Source organism: Polyodon spathula, chromosome 3, assembly GCF_017654505.1.
Source record: "Polyodon spathula isolate WHYD16114869_AA chromosome 3, ASM1765450v1, whole genome shotgun sequence".
NCBI classification, from domain to species: Eukaryota; Metazoa; Chordata; class Actinopteri; order Acipenseriformes; family Polyodontidae; genus Polyodon; species Polyodon spathula.
The window spans coordinates 8,358,097-8,375,747 of NC_054536.1; the positions used below are offsets into that span (position 1 = coordinate 8,358,097).

The 17,651-nt window shown below is 38.9% G+C and overlaps 1 protein-coding gene across 13 annotated transcripts in view; it reads right to left on the minus strand.

Moving 5' to 3' along the window:
* Nucleotides 1-17,651, minus strand: part of LOC121312290 (sickle tail protein homolog) — a 211,875-nt gene that overhangs the window by 41,845 nt on the left and 152,379 nt on the right. For 7 of the 13 annotated variants that reach the window (XM_041244217.1, XM_041244215.1, XM_041244231.1 and 4 more), the window contains 3 exons: nucleotides 7,453-7,533; nucleotides 5,831-6,026; nucleotides 2,303-2,501 (listed from right to left, as the gene is read on the minus strand). In XM_041244217.1, coding sequence (XP_041100151.1) covers nucleotides 2,303-2,501; nucleotides 5,831-6,026; nucleotides 7,453-7,533 — 476 coding nt within the window. Of the gene's footprint in view, nucleotides 1-714; nucleotides 851-2,302; nucleotides 2,502-5,830; nucleotides 6,027-7,452; nucleotides 7,534-17,651 lie in introns of those variants that run through there. The other 6 variants (XM_041244232.1, XM_041244216.1, XM_041244227.1 and 3 more) reach the window with 3 other exon arrangements.

Sequence of the window (17,651 nt, forward strand, 5' to 3'; positions counted from 1 at the left end):
CCAGCTTCAACGAGAACAATTTATATATCCACTTCTGACTAGCAACGTGCCGCGTGGCTGTGAGCGAGTGTGGAGGTATTGTGCAGTATTGTAATCCTCAACTCCACACCCAGAACAGGTGGCATCAAACCTAATGCAGCCACAGAATACAGGGAATAGAAAGGCAAACACCAAAGTAGCTGGCAGTCTTCCTGTGTCCTCGCTCACAAAAAGTTTGATTAAGTTTTGTAATGCTCAAGGTAAACAAAAAAAACTAAAGTTCTAAATAGAGTCACTGAATGATTTTTTTTTTTGTAGCAAACTACTAAGAGGCTTTATTTAGATACTAAAATATAAAAGTTGGTATAGCAGTACTTACACCAGTACTCTTAACAATTAACAGTGCCGCTGCCCCATTAGACTTAAACACAGGCATAAAACACACAAAAGCACTAGGCATTAAATATCCTTCTGTTTCACATCCTTCACAGTCCTGAAGAGGAGAAAGTTGTTCCAACGGTAACTACCAAGACAATGCCACATTTAAATGCAACTAAATCAGACTGATCATTATAAAAACATCATTCTAACATTTGAAGATCTGTAAATAAGATAAAAAAATAAAAATGAATAAAAAAAGGAGCTATGAAATCAAGACATCAGCACTGAGATCCTGATGAACCTCTGTAGAGATTTGTTTCACCTTGCAGCTTGACATGCTCAGACTGGGCTTACCTTTCAATAACAAGCACATTCAGATGTATCCCAACAAATCTTTTTAACAACAGAGACTAGCCTTGGAGAAAGCAGCAGCAGCTGAAAGGGAGGCTGTAACTGCATTGTGTTTCCCTCGGAGTGTATGTTACTGTCAATGACTGGAACTGACAGGCAGAGAAGCTGCTGGTTTTTTGCCAATGTACAGTTATTCCAGGTGCGGCCGGAAGCTTTTTTTTAATTTTTAAAAAGTGAAGTATACTGAAGCATTAGGAGGGTTGGTCCCTTCTTACTAACCATATATCAAGCAACAGCAAGGGAAACCTAACCAGCCAGAACATGCAACAGTGCATGAAACCCAACCCTCGGCACAACATCAAATACAGACTTCCTTTCCCCCTTCGTCACACACTGGCACATCGCGGAGAAATCGCACCAGTCTGGAAATAAATGCACTAGATCGTTAAACACCCACTTGAAACAATAAACATATTTCAAGGATTGCTAGAATGGATTTTTGGCCATGCTTTAAATGAAAGATTGGTGCCTGTTCAAAAAAACTTAAACTTAATAGATAAATAGACTGTTTTTGCTGAGAAGGGATTTGCAAAGGCTCATGGTATATAGCAGTAATGATTATTGTCTCTTAATTCACAGCTCCTTGGAAATTAGTATTTCACACAAAGACGGCGGTATTCTTGTACATTTCTTAAAAATGTGCTTGTTATTTCACTGTAGAAAAATACGTAGCCCTCGCTTATCACATCTCATGCTCGTATGATCCCTAAGCATTTATTTCTTTTTCATAGGGGTAAACTGTACAATGTTCTATTTTAACCACTCTTTTCCTCTTATATAAACTAATGCCACAAGCAGAGGCAGAACTTCAGAAACTGAAACTGTGTCTTAAACTACTAAAGAAGGATGGGAGTAGTGATAATGCTGACAGTGCTAAAGTAGTAGGAGGTAAGAAAATAGGGTTTCAAACTTCCATTAAGCCAATGAACAGATGAAAGAACACACAGCTCTTTCTCAAAGGTTTCTATATTCAGGCTTTCCAAAAGCAAATTAAATCAGAGCACTAAACTGTCTTTCATGCACTGCCTACATGTTTTGCATGGGTTGCCTGCAGCAAGTGGTGGATTATCCAGTGAAACAAAACAGACATCTCCAGCCTACCCTGGGAAAATAACTGTCACTGATCTTGTCCATGTAAGAATAGATAAGCGTACCACCTAAACCCTCGGGCTGGTATTAGCTATGAATACGATCATGGGAAAAACAAGCCATAACTCCAATTAATCATTTACGAAGAACAGTACTATTTAAAATGAACCTGCTGGACTGTAAACAATTCCTTACATAAATACAGCCTGAGTAAAAAAAATGGAATTCACACAATAAAAGCAGTGCAGTCTCAGGGCTTGCTTAAGAAGATTTGGCAATGATCCAGTATTTAGGCAAGGCAGAAGACCTTGAATGTGCACAGATGCATGAGAGAGGGCAAATTATTTACAGGTTTCTTTCTCTGCCGACACATGTCATTCAGAGCAATCATCAATCTGAAAAGGCTTCTATATTCATAAAGAACCAAAATTTACTCGCCTACCTTACGTCACCTAGTTCGTAGTACATTTTCCGTGCATCATCCTTGATGTATACGGCTACATTAGGAGACTCCAACATCTTCATGTTGAGCTGTTGTGGGAAGGCACTTACAAAGAGGGCACGAATTGTGTCCCCACTCGTTATTTCATTTGGCATCCTTATCTGTTTGGTTTCGTCTCCATACTGCAGATAAAGCACACCTGCGAGAGAACAAGGCAACAGATTGGTTAGTATAACGACACACAGCCAGGCATTCTTTTGTCTTGTCATAATGTGCTGCATCATGGGCCTATAAAATGTTCATGACCATAGGGTTTTCTGATGTGACATGATGAGCCTGACTAAGTAAAAAGGTGGGTCTAGTTTTTAAGAAAGTGAAACAAGACAAACATAAAACTGCTTAAATTGCTTGTAGGACCAAATAAAAAATTAAAAAACACTTGTGGCTGGTTTTATGGACCCTAGAAATGAGTGTCTTGAAGTCTCTTGTATTTTTCTTTTTGCTTTTGAAATATTCCTCTCAGGAAAAAATGGTTCCAACTGTCAATTCGGTCAGGAAGGTTAATGATAGAAACAGAATCGCAGGGAATTAAATGGTTTCAATATCAGGAGATACAATTCCCTGTAATACTGTGTACACGTCAACAACAGGGTCTTCCCCTGGCGTAACACCACGGCAGTCAGCAGTGTTTTCTCAGGGGGTTTTGTTGAACCCCCAACCCCCCCGTCTCACCCACATATACACAACAACTTTTTTACTGTAAACACACTTGTCTAGTTTCGAGATGGTATCATTTTACACAACAAAACAGAGCAATTCACTTTCAAGCAGCAACGGCAAAACACACAAACACTCTGTGTGATTGACACTCACTCTATCTAATCTAGGACCCCCCCCCCCCCCCCCCCCGCCCCCCCCCCGCCCCGCCCCGCCCCGCCCCCCCCCCCCCTTCTAGAGCTTGTTTAAGAATGAACTGATAACATTGTAATCCACCTCCAGAATACAGTATATCCCAGTATCACTATTGTCCTTTGAGCAAACTGTTCTGAAGCTTGAATCTCCTGCCACAGATCTACGGCTTACTCTTTAAAGTCAAGGGGATTCAAAGTTTAAATGTCAGCTACATTGACATTTTGGGTTGAAATGTACAGTACAGCAAATCCTGATAACACCCTTAGTTACTTTGTGTGATTCTTGCTTGTAAACAACAGGTTAAGACTGGAGTAATTCAATAACAGTTCCTGTTTATACTTAGCAAGTGCTGCCACTGCTGAAAACACGTTCTCACTAGCAGTGTCTTACTCAATCACTCACCTTAAAGTGACACCATTAGATTTTATAACAATCATTGACACATTTTCTTGTTTAAATTTCCCTTGGTGGCTTGTGAGGTTATGCAACCATTTCTAAGGGGATTATTCTTCAGAGCTCACTCAGTATCGGGTGGGGTGGGGGGAGGTTATGCTTGTGGATTACTTGGATAGCCTCATTTCAAGGAAATTAACACAGCTCTCCATTAACAGTCATACAGTTTCTTCTGTGGAATAGAATCTGGACCATCTCTTATGTAACATGGTAGGTTGTGGCAACTGTATGACTGACCAAACACAACATTGTGCTCAGGCGAAATCCATCCCACATTTCCCTACCAGACAGACAACAAATTTACATTGCCTCCCACATTCCCATTTGAATAAATACACAGGCTGAAAGAGAAACCACTTTAATAAATGTTTGTTTGTTTTTTTAATTAAAACTTGTACTAAATAAAAGTTTGCTTAATTATGTAAGGTAATATGGTACATGAGTGTAAAACGTATCTGACATGTAAACACACATTTTGTTCTGTTGAAAGTGTTAATGGCAGCTATGGTCTGCCACTCGGCTATAGAAAGTTCCTGGGAAGAACCCTGTTAGCTGAAAGAGGAAATGCAGCACATGTTTAACACTAACATCCATGCAGTGTACTTCTTTTAACCAACAGATATACCGTTAAACTAAAAGCAGTATACTGTAACAACATTCCAAGCCAAACTCCAGCCTGTAACAATACCCCATATACACCTTGCAGAGGCTTGCTCAATGGCTTTGCTGCCTTCAGAAGCCTCTTTGAAACAAATATCATGTTGCATGTAATTGCCCTTTTTTAAAAAAAAGTTATACTGCAATTAAAAGTTACCTCTCCCTTGCTTATTTGTCTTGATGAGTTTATTAAAGAAGTCACACAGAATACTGAATAGCTGTTCTCCACCCAACAGCTGGCATGGTTTGGCTTCTCTTTGAAATGTAACGAGCATTGTCCCTCTCTGCTGTCTAACATGGGCTGAAAGAAGGTAACTTTAGAATACGTGCTTCAAGCCCTATCCAAGGAAATAGTCAAACATACAAAACTGTCTGCAGCGCACCTCCAGGGTCCCAGGGTTGTGATCACTAGAATACCCTTACCACTGGCTTAACAGGGTTTTATCAATGCTAAAACAATAACAAGCAGTGTGTTGCAGTTTCCAACAGCTGTGCCCGAATGTCTTGTCTCATACCCCCTTTCCTGTTCATACCATTCCTGTCCATCTCTGTGCTGCTGTCAGAGTGCCTGCTTTATAAAGAGCCAGAGTACTCAAACCCTATATTTTTCTTAACATATATTTAGAAGTTCAAAATTAAGCTGGTCTGTTTTGCATCTCCTGGCATTAGCAACTGTGGCAAATTCCAGTGCTTGTTTTTTTTTTTTTGGTCAAAACATTAAGAGTATGATTTGACTTGCCAGTTTGTGGATGGCTCAAGGAAACAAAATGCATCAACGCAGCCAATTAACGATGCAAGGGCCACTTTTAATAGGGCTTGAATGAAACAAAAAACTCATGATCAATGTTTTTTTGGATGACTGACTTTGTTAAGCATTAAGGCTGCTTTGGACTGCTTGTTTTTAGGTGTGTTTGCAGATCTGTGCAGAGGAGATGTGTGTGTTCGTGTAAAGGAGAGACAGAGACAGAAATAGCCAACGGTTAACATGAGTTCTCTAATCTGAGCCACAGCTTGTGAACGCTTGTCTTTAATTTGAATATACAAGCTGGCTTGTAATTAATTGTATACGATAGCTTTCCCTATTCAGCCTTGGTAGAAGAGAAAATGAACACTTCCATATGCATACTGTAATTGACCAGATTCAAATAAAGAAAATGCTTCTACAGTATATACAAACAGGATTCATTACTACCATGTCCAGATCAAACAATATATAGCAATCAAACAAAGCATTAGCAGTTATGGTAGTCATAGTTGTATCTGTAGCATGAGAACCAAAATGTATGCTTGCAAAACCAAAAAACAATTCAGCATTATTGCTTAAGTGGAACTTTAACCAAGGGTAAAAATAACGGACACACTTAGGCTCATTAGACAGGATCTGCAAAGAGCATACAACAAGACGAAAGCAATCTTCATACTGCATCATGTACGACTTATCACCCATGGTGAAGGTGAAAGAAAAAGCCAAGGGCTGATGTTACTGGAATTTGAAACGCACAGTACCCAGTGATCTGTCCTTTGTCTGGTTGGTTGACCTCACCACCGGGAGGCTTGCCCTTGAGCGGCTGCCCCTAGTGAAAGCAGTTGGGATCTCTTCCTCAGACATGACTTCCAACGACTCCTCCGAGACGACCAACTGATGCTCGGTCTGATCTCCAGGACCAGGCTGCGGGCTCTGGGAGTGCTTCGGGCTTATGATCTGGAGAGAGAGGGAAAAATAAAGGTTCTAGTCTGAACAGCACTACAGCTTAATACAGACATGCGTTTGTAAGATCAGCACGTTCACACAGATCTCACTCCCGTGCATTCAGCGCAAGTTTTCAATGAATTGTATATTACTGCATAGGCTGCATCTTGGGATTTGACCTATAATTGAAAACCCTTTAAAAGAGTAGCGCAATCCTATATTCTACAGCATGCTACATTGCTCCATGTAACAGACATCGCGCTGAAGATGCATTCGTTTTGTCTGCAAGTTATACTTCTAATGTAAAGACTGCTCTTACACACACTTCCAGCATTCCATCCATGCACATGTTTTAAATGAACACCATGCATGTTGGCTACCAACACAGCTGATATCCACTGCACTTGTGTTTTTAATTAACATTTTAAAAATTAATAAAAGAGATGCCAAACCTAGCACAATGCATCAAGGTTATTCAAGTTCCAAAAAGATACAGGGCTCTATGTATCACAGTATTTTCCTTCACATCTATTGTATTTTTAACTTTCGCAGCACAACCCTTGATGTAAAAACATATTGTTTTCATTGTGTTTACTTCTTTCGTTTGGTTACTGAAGTGAGCATATTTCTACTCATTAAACCTAACATATATACTCCACTTCACTGGCAATGAGCATGTGGGTGAGATAGCTTGAGCATACAGCACTTCGAAGAAAATACTAAAAAAAAAACCCGCTACGAAATAGAAATAAACAAAATCACTGCCAACACAATGATACATAGGGCCCGTAATCTATGATGATATCACGTTCAAGCTAACAGCATAGAAAAATATCATTTGAAAAAGCACTGCTTGCCCTGGAATTTGGTTAGGAAATATGTAGGACACATTTTTGAATTTCAGAATCTGGGGGTAATACAGACAAACTTGTCCTCCTGCCACAAAACATTCTTACAAGTACATAAGTGAGCTGTAGGTCATGGTATGTACCTTTTCATTATATTGACAGCTCTAATTTTGTATTTACAGCTGCGGTGAGGATGCGTGTTACTATGACACTTGTATAAATGGGTAGTTGTCCTTATCTTTTTGCTCTATTAAACTAAACATATTCTCCAGGGCACTTCTTGTCATGTTTTAATTCAGCAACAAAAAAAAATGAAGCTAAACTGAAAGCCTAAATACATGCAGTACAATGCTGAGGTTATTAAACAACGTGCCAAGAGGTCATTGAATGTGGAGACAGGAACTTTGAAAGGACACAAGCCTGTTGATGGCTGTGTCAGCTTGTTAGGGTTTCTCACCACTTGGTGAACAGTGCAATGCTGCGTGTTGAGAAGGGCAATGCTGGAGGGCAGGGAGGTTAGTTGGGATGCAAAATAATGAGCACACCCAACTGGGAAAGGATGCAGAGAAGAGGAGAAACGATGTACTAACTCTTTGAGATGACTCGATTTTCATCAAGTACCTTTGCATGTCAAGCTCTGAGTGAAGCGAGGCCAACATGCACTGTATGGCCTAATAGATGGTTTCAAGCAAAAAAAAAAAAGGACAGAAATATCATAAAATCAGAAATACAATCACTTAAAAATGACTCATATCTATGTCTCATTAGTTTAACACATGACAATAATTGAAATGCTGACAAAGCATACATAAACCAGCCCAATCCATGTACAAGTGCATCACCATTTTTGGAAGCCATCATATATACATTAACTTTGATTACAAGTACAACTGGTGCTCAATACTTCATTTTAAAATAAAATGTTGATGCTTCCCCTTTATTTTTTAGTGGTAAAAAAGAATATGAGCACCTCTATTACATCAACAAGATAAGAATTTTTAATACAGTACATTGCAAACCAGCTATTATTTAAAAAGGTAGTACAGAAAAACGGCTGGCTAGAATGGAGTAAAACTAGCATAACTTTAAAAGTGCGGCAAAAATAGATGAATCCTACAGTGGCTACTGGGTGGTTTAGTGGTTCACAAACTGTATATACTTACAGTATCAACTTAAGTAACAGAGAGAAAATAATAAAGAAAACTATGTTCCCTAATTGAATTAAATAAAAAACAACTTTATACACTACTACATATGCATCATAAATTCTGAGGTATAATCTATGACTTAAAAATTAAAAGAGCAGGCTTGTTTGGACAAGAAGTCTTGGTGAATCTCTTTCTTGTTATAACACAACGTTCTGTGGTAAAATGATACACGACATAGGGAGCCATTCCCAGATTTCAGCACAAAGCTGTTCCGAACTGTAATGTAGTTAATAAGTGGATCAAAAAATCATCCTGGCTGGGGCGACTCCTGCAAGATCAAATCTATCCTTTAAGAATGGCTGCATTTAAATATTTAAAACAGAATACCTTTTTCAAACCACAGTTAGATCGTTTTAACAAAACATTGAAAACATGTTGCCAAAGAATCAGCAATATTATGCCAAATGACAATAACATTTTATTTATTAAAAAAACAACTTTTCTTTGCTTCCACATTCACACATTGCATAACTGACATCCGGTAATTGCTCCGTGTTTTTACTGTTCAGCACAATCTGTCACTTGTTGTCAGATGTTCCTGACTGCGATGAGCTTTGCAGAAATCCAGTTTACTGCATTTGTGTGAAACAGTCATCAGGAACAATGGCCTGCCTAAAACATGCTACCTGACAGAGATACCAAACTCTTGTTAATTGGTCTCATCTTACTAACTGTAGATGCAGGTTAGTACTGAGAATGATAGACAGAAAATAAAAATGCCACACTGTAAAACTGATTTTGCAATTGCATGCCTTCTTGGGAAGCCTGAAACAAAGCAAACGGTTATGAACTCCAGAATAAGCTGCACTGTGTGTGACAGCTTCTTACATAAAACACAATACAGCATATTATTCTTTGAGCCTTCAGGGCAAGGTGTTGACTGGTGGATCTGCTTGCAGAGATAGCAATTCAGTGGTTTCACCAAGTGATTGTTTCCTTACAGTCGCATACAGTAAGCTACTCAATGAGAAAGTGGAAAGCTGCATTCCCAAGGCAAAGTACAGATACAGAACTTCATGCTTTAGTGTGTTAATGCAGAAAATAACACATCAGTTCAATTTACTGTACCTAAAGATGTCAGCTCTGGGTACAGCCCACGGAGCTGCAAAATACAGGTTAGAAAAGTGAGAAGGACCACGTCCAAGAACTCACTTACACCCGTTATGTCATTCTGGCTTGAAAAAGGCTAACAATTAGGCTGTTGATTTACAATTCAAACACAGTAGATAAGCTGAAATATAGGGGTATAGCTCTGGCCACAAGTTTTGCATCATCCTATATAATTAGCACATTTTTCTTCATAAAAGTTTAATGAAATCTGCTGAATAATGTTTGTTAACATATTGAATTACATACCACTATGTAGTTTTCTCATATACCTAATGAAAAACTGAAAAATGTGACATTTCAAAATCTAATATGAAATGCTGTAATACTATTATGACTTCCAGTAGACTTCTGTGACACAATTAATACAGTACAGGCTACAAGCGATGTCTGTGTGTGGCATCGTGACGAATTATTGCAAAGCAATTATAAAGCGGGGTATTAAAATAGCACAGTGCTACATAGGTCAGCTTCAATGTAATGTTAAACAAACAGCTTAAACAAGGCTGTTCCTTGGGTGCAAATTCTCAACCATTCGTACATGTGCCTTGATTGAAGTATTCAGAATTTCTCTAAACACTGACATTGGAACCAAGTCTGCTACTGTTAGTGGCTTCCAGACAGTAGAGCTAAAGATCTGAAACTCAAGCAGTACCTTTTTATTATCATGAACCAGAAGTTAACTAGTTAAACAATTTTGCAGGACTCGTAGCATTCTGAGACTCATTCCCAAGCAAATTTCATTTGAATGCCTTTTCTCGTATTACCTCGGGTCAGTGACTACAGAGATCAGTAAACCTGCTGACATTATTGCTCATAGTGTAGTTCATGACAGGAAAAAAGGAAATCATTGAGCTTCAAGTCAATAGGAATGGGGGGTTCCAAAGTCCTAAAAACAGGCCTTTTGATGAAATAAAAATATTAGCATGTATAAATATATCCAGAATAATATTCAAGTAACAATACAATAATAACAAACACAGTACCTGACTGGAAAAAAGTTGAAAGTTGTGAGTTTAAAAAAAAAAAAAAGTATACATTGAACAGTGAGCTAAACTTGCTCTGTCTTCTCTACTGCAGCTGTTAACATTTAAAGTGCCCTAATTGAGTGAATGCCACTAGCCACACTCTCCAAGCCCCACGCCTGGTTTGTAAAAACACCTTTCACTGAATGACTTACTCTCCTGTCCCACTCAAACACTGTTGCTACTGGTAAAAAAAAAAAAAAATAATAATAATAATAATAATAACATCCACTGTTTAAACTTAAAAATCAGTCCCATTTTGCACTTTGGTAAAGATCTGGTAAGTCTCTTTAGTGTGTTTTTGTCTGTAGTGGTAACAATGTGTACCCTATCTTACCTCATTACATTAGGGCCATTGTGGGAATCGTAAGTAACAACGCATATCTTCACTAGCCATAACCTTTGGGTTCAAACATGTAAGTTATACAAAATATCAGCTTGCACGAATTCTGTAAAGTGCTGAACACGTGTTACATGCATGTCAGTGCCACAGCGGTAAATGTAAAATTAAAGCTCTGGGTAACATTAGAACATTGATTGCTATGACCAGAGTATGCATGTGTAAAAAACAAGTTTGACACACAGATGCCTTCACATACCTCCAAATTCTATTCACACAAAGTCCAGAACAATTTTCATCACAAACCGCCCCAGTTTAGGGCAAGGTGTTCCAGGAATTCAATATGCAGTGCTACCCCGTTATAATGCTGTGGTCGGGTCCATAATTAGGAGACCGTGCTACTTGTGTTTCCATTATAACAAATATTGGCGTTTTTGTTCCTGAAATGACTTACATGCCCACAAGCAAAAATAATATTGTAGTGTACGGTGGAAAATGAAGGAAGGAGACACACACAGTTTGCAGGTACTCGAATCCACGGTTTATTGACGATTATTCTCGGCCCCTGTTAGCCTGGGCCACATCAAAAACAGCAAACAGTCTAGCACTCTCACAGCAGCACATTCACACAGCAGCTTGTCTCTCTGGGCTCTGCCCGCGCTGATGTTTGAACCCCCTATATGCTTTCATGTCCCTGCTATCCCTGTTGACGTTCCTGCAGAAACCAAGCAAATAAAGCAGAGTCTAATTCATTGTCTTTAGCGCAGCACATTTTTTTCCTAAAGCAGCCTCTTTGGAGTCAGTCTTACCAAGAAAACCTCTTCGTTTGTCTTCGTCTTTTAGCCATCCACCCAATGTAGATTCTGTAACATTTATATCTTCTGAAACTGCTGCTTGAGTTTCACCTTTTCATACTTTGCCCATTGCATCGAGTTTCATATGAACGAAAGATTGACATTTTTTTTCTGTCTGCCATGCTTCGTACTGTATATCTGAAGCGTTCACCCTCCGTTTGCATGATGCGGGAAATGGGAGCCACAACCTTACCATGTTATAACCGATTCCACACTATAACAGGTTATAGTTTTTCATTAAGTATATGGAAAACTACAGAGCGGTGTGTAATTTAACATGTTAATGTAAGATTATTCAGCAGGTTTCATTCAACTTTATGAAGCAAAACTGGTTAATTCTGTAGGGTGCTGGTTTTCCATAGGTGTAATTGCCCCCCATAATTATCAAAAAGAACGATTCTTGAATCACCTATGTTTTTTTGTAATACCACATTTTGGGGTGATTTCTTTAAAGACGCTACCTGTTGTTAATTGTAACAGCTTTTGCCAAACTGTAGTGTAGGCAAGACTGAGATCATTCTGTGCGTCTTTTTGCTCCAAGTTTACAAATGCCGACATACCCCTGACCCTCTGTTTTCTATCGCTTCTCTTACAAGCATCTCCTTTTTTTGCTGCAGGCATGTTTAATATTCTCAGCATGATCTCTGGCCATTGTAGATTTTAATTGCTTCATTAACTGACCACGCCTCATGCGTTCCACCCCTGGACTGTTCAAAAACAAAATATTCGTTATCCCAAGCAGGATTGAAATATCTTCTTTCAGACTTTTTCCATAGCTGCAAGTGCCTCCCTTTCTGTGCAGCTAATGATAACAATAATAACAATTACTTAAATTACACGAGGGGCATAGTACAGCTTAAAACAATATGAAGAGTTTGGGTATGTACTTTAGATGCCATCGTATGCAGTGAAAGACTTATGTAAACAGCTACCTGATCTATTTATTTTACCCAGTTGAAGCAGTAAATCAAAATCAGTTATTTCAAGCAAGCTGGGTAAACAAAAACAGCACTGACATTTATTTTGATCTTCATTTTTTGATGATTGGGATGACAGTGACGATGAAAAAGAATACTGGTAAAGTCAGACAGACCGCATTTTCAGTGCATTCCCTTGGGCTATTTATAAATTGCCTGTTTGAGAGCCTTGAATTTTTCATAGAAATTACCGTTGGGTACTTGCTTTATTTTTCCTATAAAGTGCCTTGCAGTCGGTCAACTTAATTACATGCTTTTATATCTTTAACATAAAAGAAAACAGACAGTAACAGTGACTTTCAGAAGTGATCTAGGAATCTTGCACTGTAAATAAACACACATTATCATTCCCCTTCTTGAATGCACTGTTTTGTACTGTTATCATACTCTTTCTTATCTCTTCTGTGTAAATATTCGTTATAGTTACCGTCAAGTTAGCAGAATGTTATCAGCGCTACAGCTGGCCTTTCCTTGTGTCGCTGGAAAACGCACTCATTCTGAGCAACAGATTCAGTTGTCCTGCTTTTTTCTCAGCAATACGGACGACGATAAATAAAATAATGTGAGATCAGGGTTCACATCCTGCAGAAAAGGCTCAATTATCAGGTTTGCCTGGCTGCTCCCCAGTGCAATCTGGCCCCAGGCTGTTGACAGTGCCACAATATAAGCAGGAACGGTAGGAGTGAGAATGAACCCAACAACACAGCCTGCAGCGTCAGTCAGAGAGCGTTAGAAAGTTATCAAAAACACTGCCACCAACAACTATGGTGCCAGCCAAGCTTCCCTGTGGCTCCTGAACTTTGAAAAGTAAACGCTGGTATTTTCCGTAGGGAGTGACATTTTTTCTAAAGCAAGAATTGCTTCCCCTTCTTCTCCTGTGCTTTAAAAAGGCATCGTCATGTCACTGCAGGCAGGCTGTAAGCCTACCCTGGTTTTAGTTAGAAGTAGATAAACGCATTGCCTGGCACCACAGTGGGATTATCTGCCTACTGAAAAAAATGCCAGGAGTTTAGCTGCCTAATTAATCCTGCAAACTGGGGCAGGGTGTAAAAGGAAACATCCCACCCACAACTCCTGATTGCATTCTCCTGCTCTTCCTGTATTTAACCATTTTAAAAATAGATAAATCGTGACAAGGGGTTGATATGACCAACAGCTGCCTTTGCCATTCCTATTCATTTATTTATAATTGTATCAGAAGATTGGTTCAGGCACACTGCGATAACAGAATCACTACAACACAGAACATAGCGGAACTTAGTGCATTACAACAACATAGACACAGTGGAACTTACTGCATTACTACAACACAGGAGCATAGTGGAGTGTTTGTCTAAAGCTGAGGGAACACGAAACCACTTTGTGACTTGGAACTTGGTTCTAGTTTCAGGCCGCTGCATTGAACACCAGGGGAGACTTGGGGTTTGACACAGCAAAGCTGACTCAAACTAGGTCTCCCGGTCTCCTGGAACCAGGTTTCAAGCCACTGTTCCTGAAGAAGTGGCTTCGTGTTCTCTCAGCTTAAGGGCTGGGGAGTCAGAGTCACAATCGCTCAAGTCTCCAGCTTCTATAAACCAATTAATGACAAACACAGCACTGGGCATATCTTAACTGGGCACCTCTCTTATCTAGGGCTTATTCTGGTCACCTGCATATTTTACTAAATTTACAACACACAGTACCATATTTTGAAGCAACTGCATCGGCAAAGCCTGTCTGGAGGAATACAAAAACGGTAAAAGGATAAAACACTTTGCTGAAGTACACAGCAACACTGATTAGTTATTGGTATTTTTGTACTGCAAAGCTTTTTGTATTCATCCTGATAATATATCTTTGCATAGGGCCTATAATTGTATTATAAACTTTGTGCAGCTGACAAAGCATGATCAGAAAACTGACAAAATCATCTCCGGTAACACTTAAGAATGTGTGAGTCTCGGTCATGCTTTCACAGTTTTAATATCCTAAGCTGTGATATATTTAGCACAGACAAGCTCTGCACTGATAATTATAGGCCCTGATGCACACAATTGGCCTCAGAACTGACAATGCCAGACAGCTCTGCAATAATGAAGAATATTGATTAATACTGTGGCTATTGAACAGTGCCTGCACCTTATGAAAATGAAAAATGGGAGTAACAAAAGCAAGTTTTTTTTTTTTTAAATTTGTATCATGATACTAAAAATCCAGTTCTTGGCTGCAATACAATTTAAATAGTGATGGCAGCACATCACAAAGCATTTTACAGTAGAGGCATAACATGATGGTAAAACTGCAATGCGTGTAATCTTTCCAGAGACAAAAGACTTGTAATACAGTAATTCCTGCTGAGATCATTGCCACCCTATCATTCTGAACTGTCAGTTTGAGTTGTGCTTTTTTTGCGTAAAATGAGAAATCAATAAACCAGCTATGCAAGTTCTCAAATTTCATCTGAGTTTTACATTTTCACTTAAAAGGCAGGTAGCAGACATTTAATTATACGTATGTTCCAAGCAAACTGAAGTGTCTAGGGCTTTCAATACAGTAGTATTCATGAAATCAATGTTAACTAGTGTTGATTTGCATTCTTAAAAGCACTCAAAACAATTAATTTTAACTTCAACTTTTGGCAGAGGTAAAGCTTTTAAATCTTACAAAGGAAACAGCAACACAAAGAGAATTAGATTAAATGGTGCAACATGATGAGCTTCCCTTACCTTTTTAAAAACGTGTTTAGTGATTTATTTGCAACAGAAGGGATTCAAAAAGACATTCCTGTTGGACGACATTGGACAGTTTAGTCTTTCCTTTACCGATTCACCTCCTGTAGTACCTGGAGGGACCAGCTTCTACTGAGAGGAAACCAAAATTTCTCAGTTCAAGGGCATAATTGAATCCTACATACATTTCTTCTCAAGCATGTAAAGGGCATGCAAAAATAAATGACTTTCAACCAAGTTTGAACCCACATCAAGTCACTTTTAAGCCAATAGTTATACTGGGAATGTGCAATGCTTAAACTAATCGCCAGCTAGTAAGACAACCAACCATCAGAACTCCCTGCTATCACAACAGGACGTGGTTCATGTGAAATCATTAGGCTGAAGGTACTCTGTCCTACCCATGTCACAGCTCTCAGCAGGGACCAGTGTCTACAATGTTCTGTCATGGGGTTCAGCACACATCATTCCACCTTTACAAGGTGATATATTATGCGTTCATGTTATTTCTCTTTTCTACACTCCGTACCTTCTATGTTATATTGTAGCGGTTAGTTATCACAGGTATCTATTATTACAGGCATTTTATTATAAGCACATTCCCACGAGAAACCAAACTTCCAGCCAAACTGATAAGCGATTTCTTTACTTTCTTTCACATGAGCAACAAGACATATTGCCTTGGGACACTCCACTACAGTGCCCAATGCAGTCCAGCGGGCAGGATTACCTGCCTGGTCTTACTAGAAACATATGGGCTTTGTTTACTATCCTATCTGAGCTTTACCTGTGTAAGACAACAAGGGGTTGCAGTAAAGACGGTCAAGCTTTGCCAGAAAACAAGTCATTGTGCGTTCATGTTTTCCCTTGAAGAACTCTGATGTGAAACATGTACCCCAGACCTGTACTGGGTTAGGAGAACACCAGATGTGTGCTGGCAAACAGACGGTGTATAGCTGACAAAGCTAATACACATGAATCTAAAGCACCTGTAACTGTGTGCATGCTTATTCACAGGGATTATTTCAAACCTTTATATGAACCTCAGCATCAGCAATTAGTAACACCTTGCAGAGGTGCCTTTTATTTCTAAATGAGGGCAGGTGGAACTCATCGGATCTGGGTTGGAACTGCTCAAAGCTGGATCTGCATTTGGTTTGTGTGTCGCAGTGACACTGATACAGTCACAGCATGTTCTCACTCTATATATAGTGTGCAATAAGCTATTCAAAGAAAACAGGCATCGCCCAACTCCTAGTGAACATGGTGATTTATATTTTTTTTCAAAAGGTGTGACAGGCGGTTAGACTGACATGTCTCTACTGGAACGATTCCACGCCTTTGTAGCTGCAGACGAGATTAAACAGGTTTCACCCGAGGCTAGACCAGAGATATAGTGGTTGCATAAGATATACATATGAGTAAGGGGCTTGGCTACATCATATAAGAGAGAACACTGAATTTATTTAGGAGTGTTCATACTTCAGCACAGGCAGAACACTAAAACGAGTAACCTTGTCACTAACATACGTAATCATTTATCTATATGACTACAATAAATTAGCATTTTTGGCAGCATGAGCTAAAGTACATTTAAGGACACACAAGCTTCTCAAAGTTCGTCATAGTTTGTTTTCATGCACACTTATGTTCCATATCTTTTAGTAGCATCTACCAAATTCTACAAGGTAGTGTACTCAATGCTGCTAGACGTTTCCTGTTTTCTTCTCTAAAATATACTGGGAATGTGCAATGCTGTAAATGTACGAATTGGACAGGTTTAGATAAACTGTAGAAACTCTGTGTATGAGCAACATAATCTAGCACACAGAATAACTGTGTCACACATTATTATTTAAACATGAATGACGTTAAAGTAAGTTCTTAAGTTTTAACTAATATTCTATTAAAAAAAAAAAAAAAAAAAGTTAAAAGAATTAAGACACAAAACCAAGATTTGAACATACCTTTCAAAGGGTAATAACTTAAAATAAACACAGAACATCCATCTTACAGCAGATATTAAAAGGTACTCTGCTGCTAAAGTCTCTGATGTTCACTCCTTATTTTGAAATACCTGATCGTGTTTATGAAGGAAGTTGCTTGCCTTTCCTGCTTCTGAATGACTTCACTCTGACAGATCTTAATATACAACACATTACCAAATCTTTGATCTTCTTCTATGCTGCTGTCACAGCTTGCACAGGGGAGCCCTACCAGTAATGGTGCCAGTGGATGCAGATCAGATAACACAGTGTTAATTTAACTGCTCCAACTTGCAACTAAAAATGGTGGCAAACCTTGTACTGGTTTTATGTTGTTTTTCTGCAACATAAAAAACATTTGTACGACATTCTGCTCATAAACATTGCATAATAAGAGCTACTAGGGAAAAGGTTAATAAAGTGTCTGAATGATGCAAATCGAACCCTCTTTAACAGCGCGATCAGTCACTGATCTGAGCAGGATATTTATGCTGTGCACAGTCCAAGACACAACAAATATAAAAGTATTTTGGAATCCTCTGTCTAAAATTGTAAAAGTTTTTGGTTCTGTTGTTCGACCCCAAC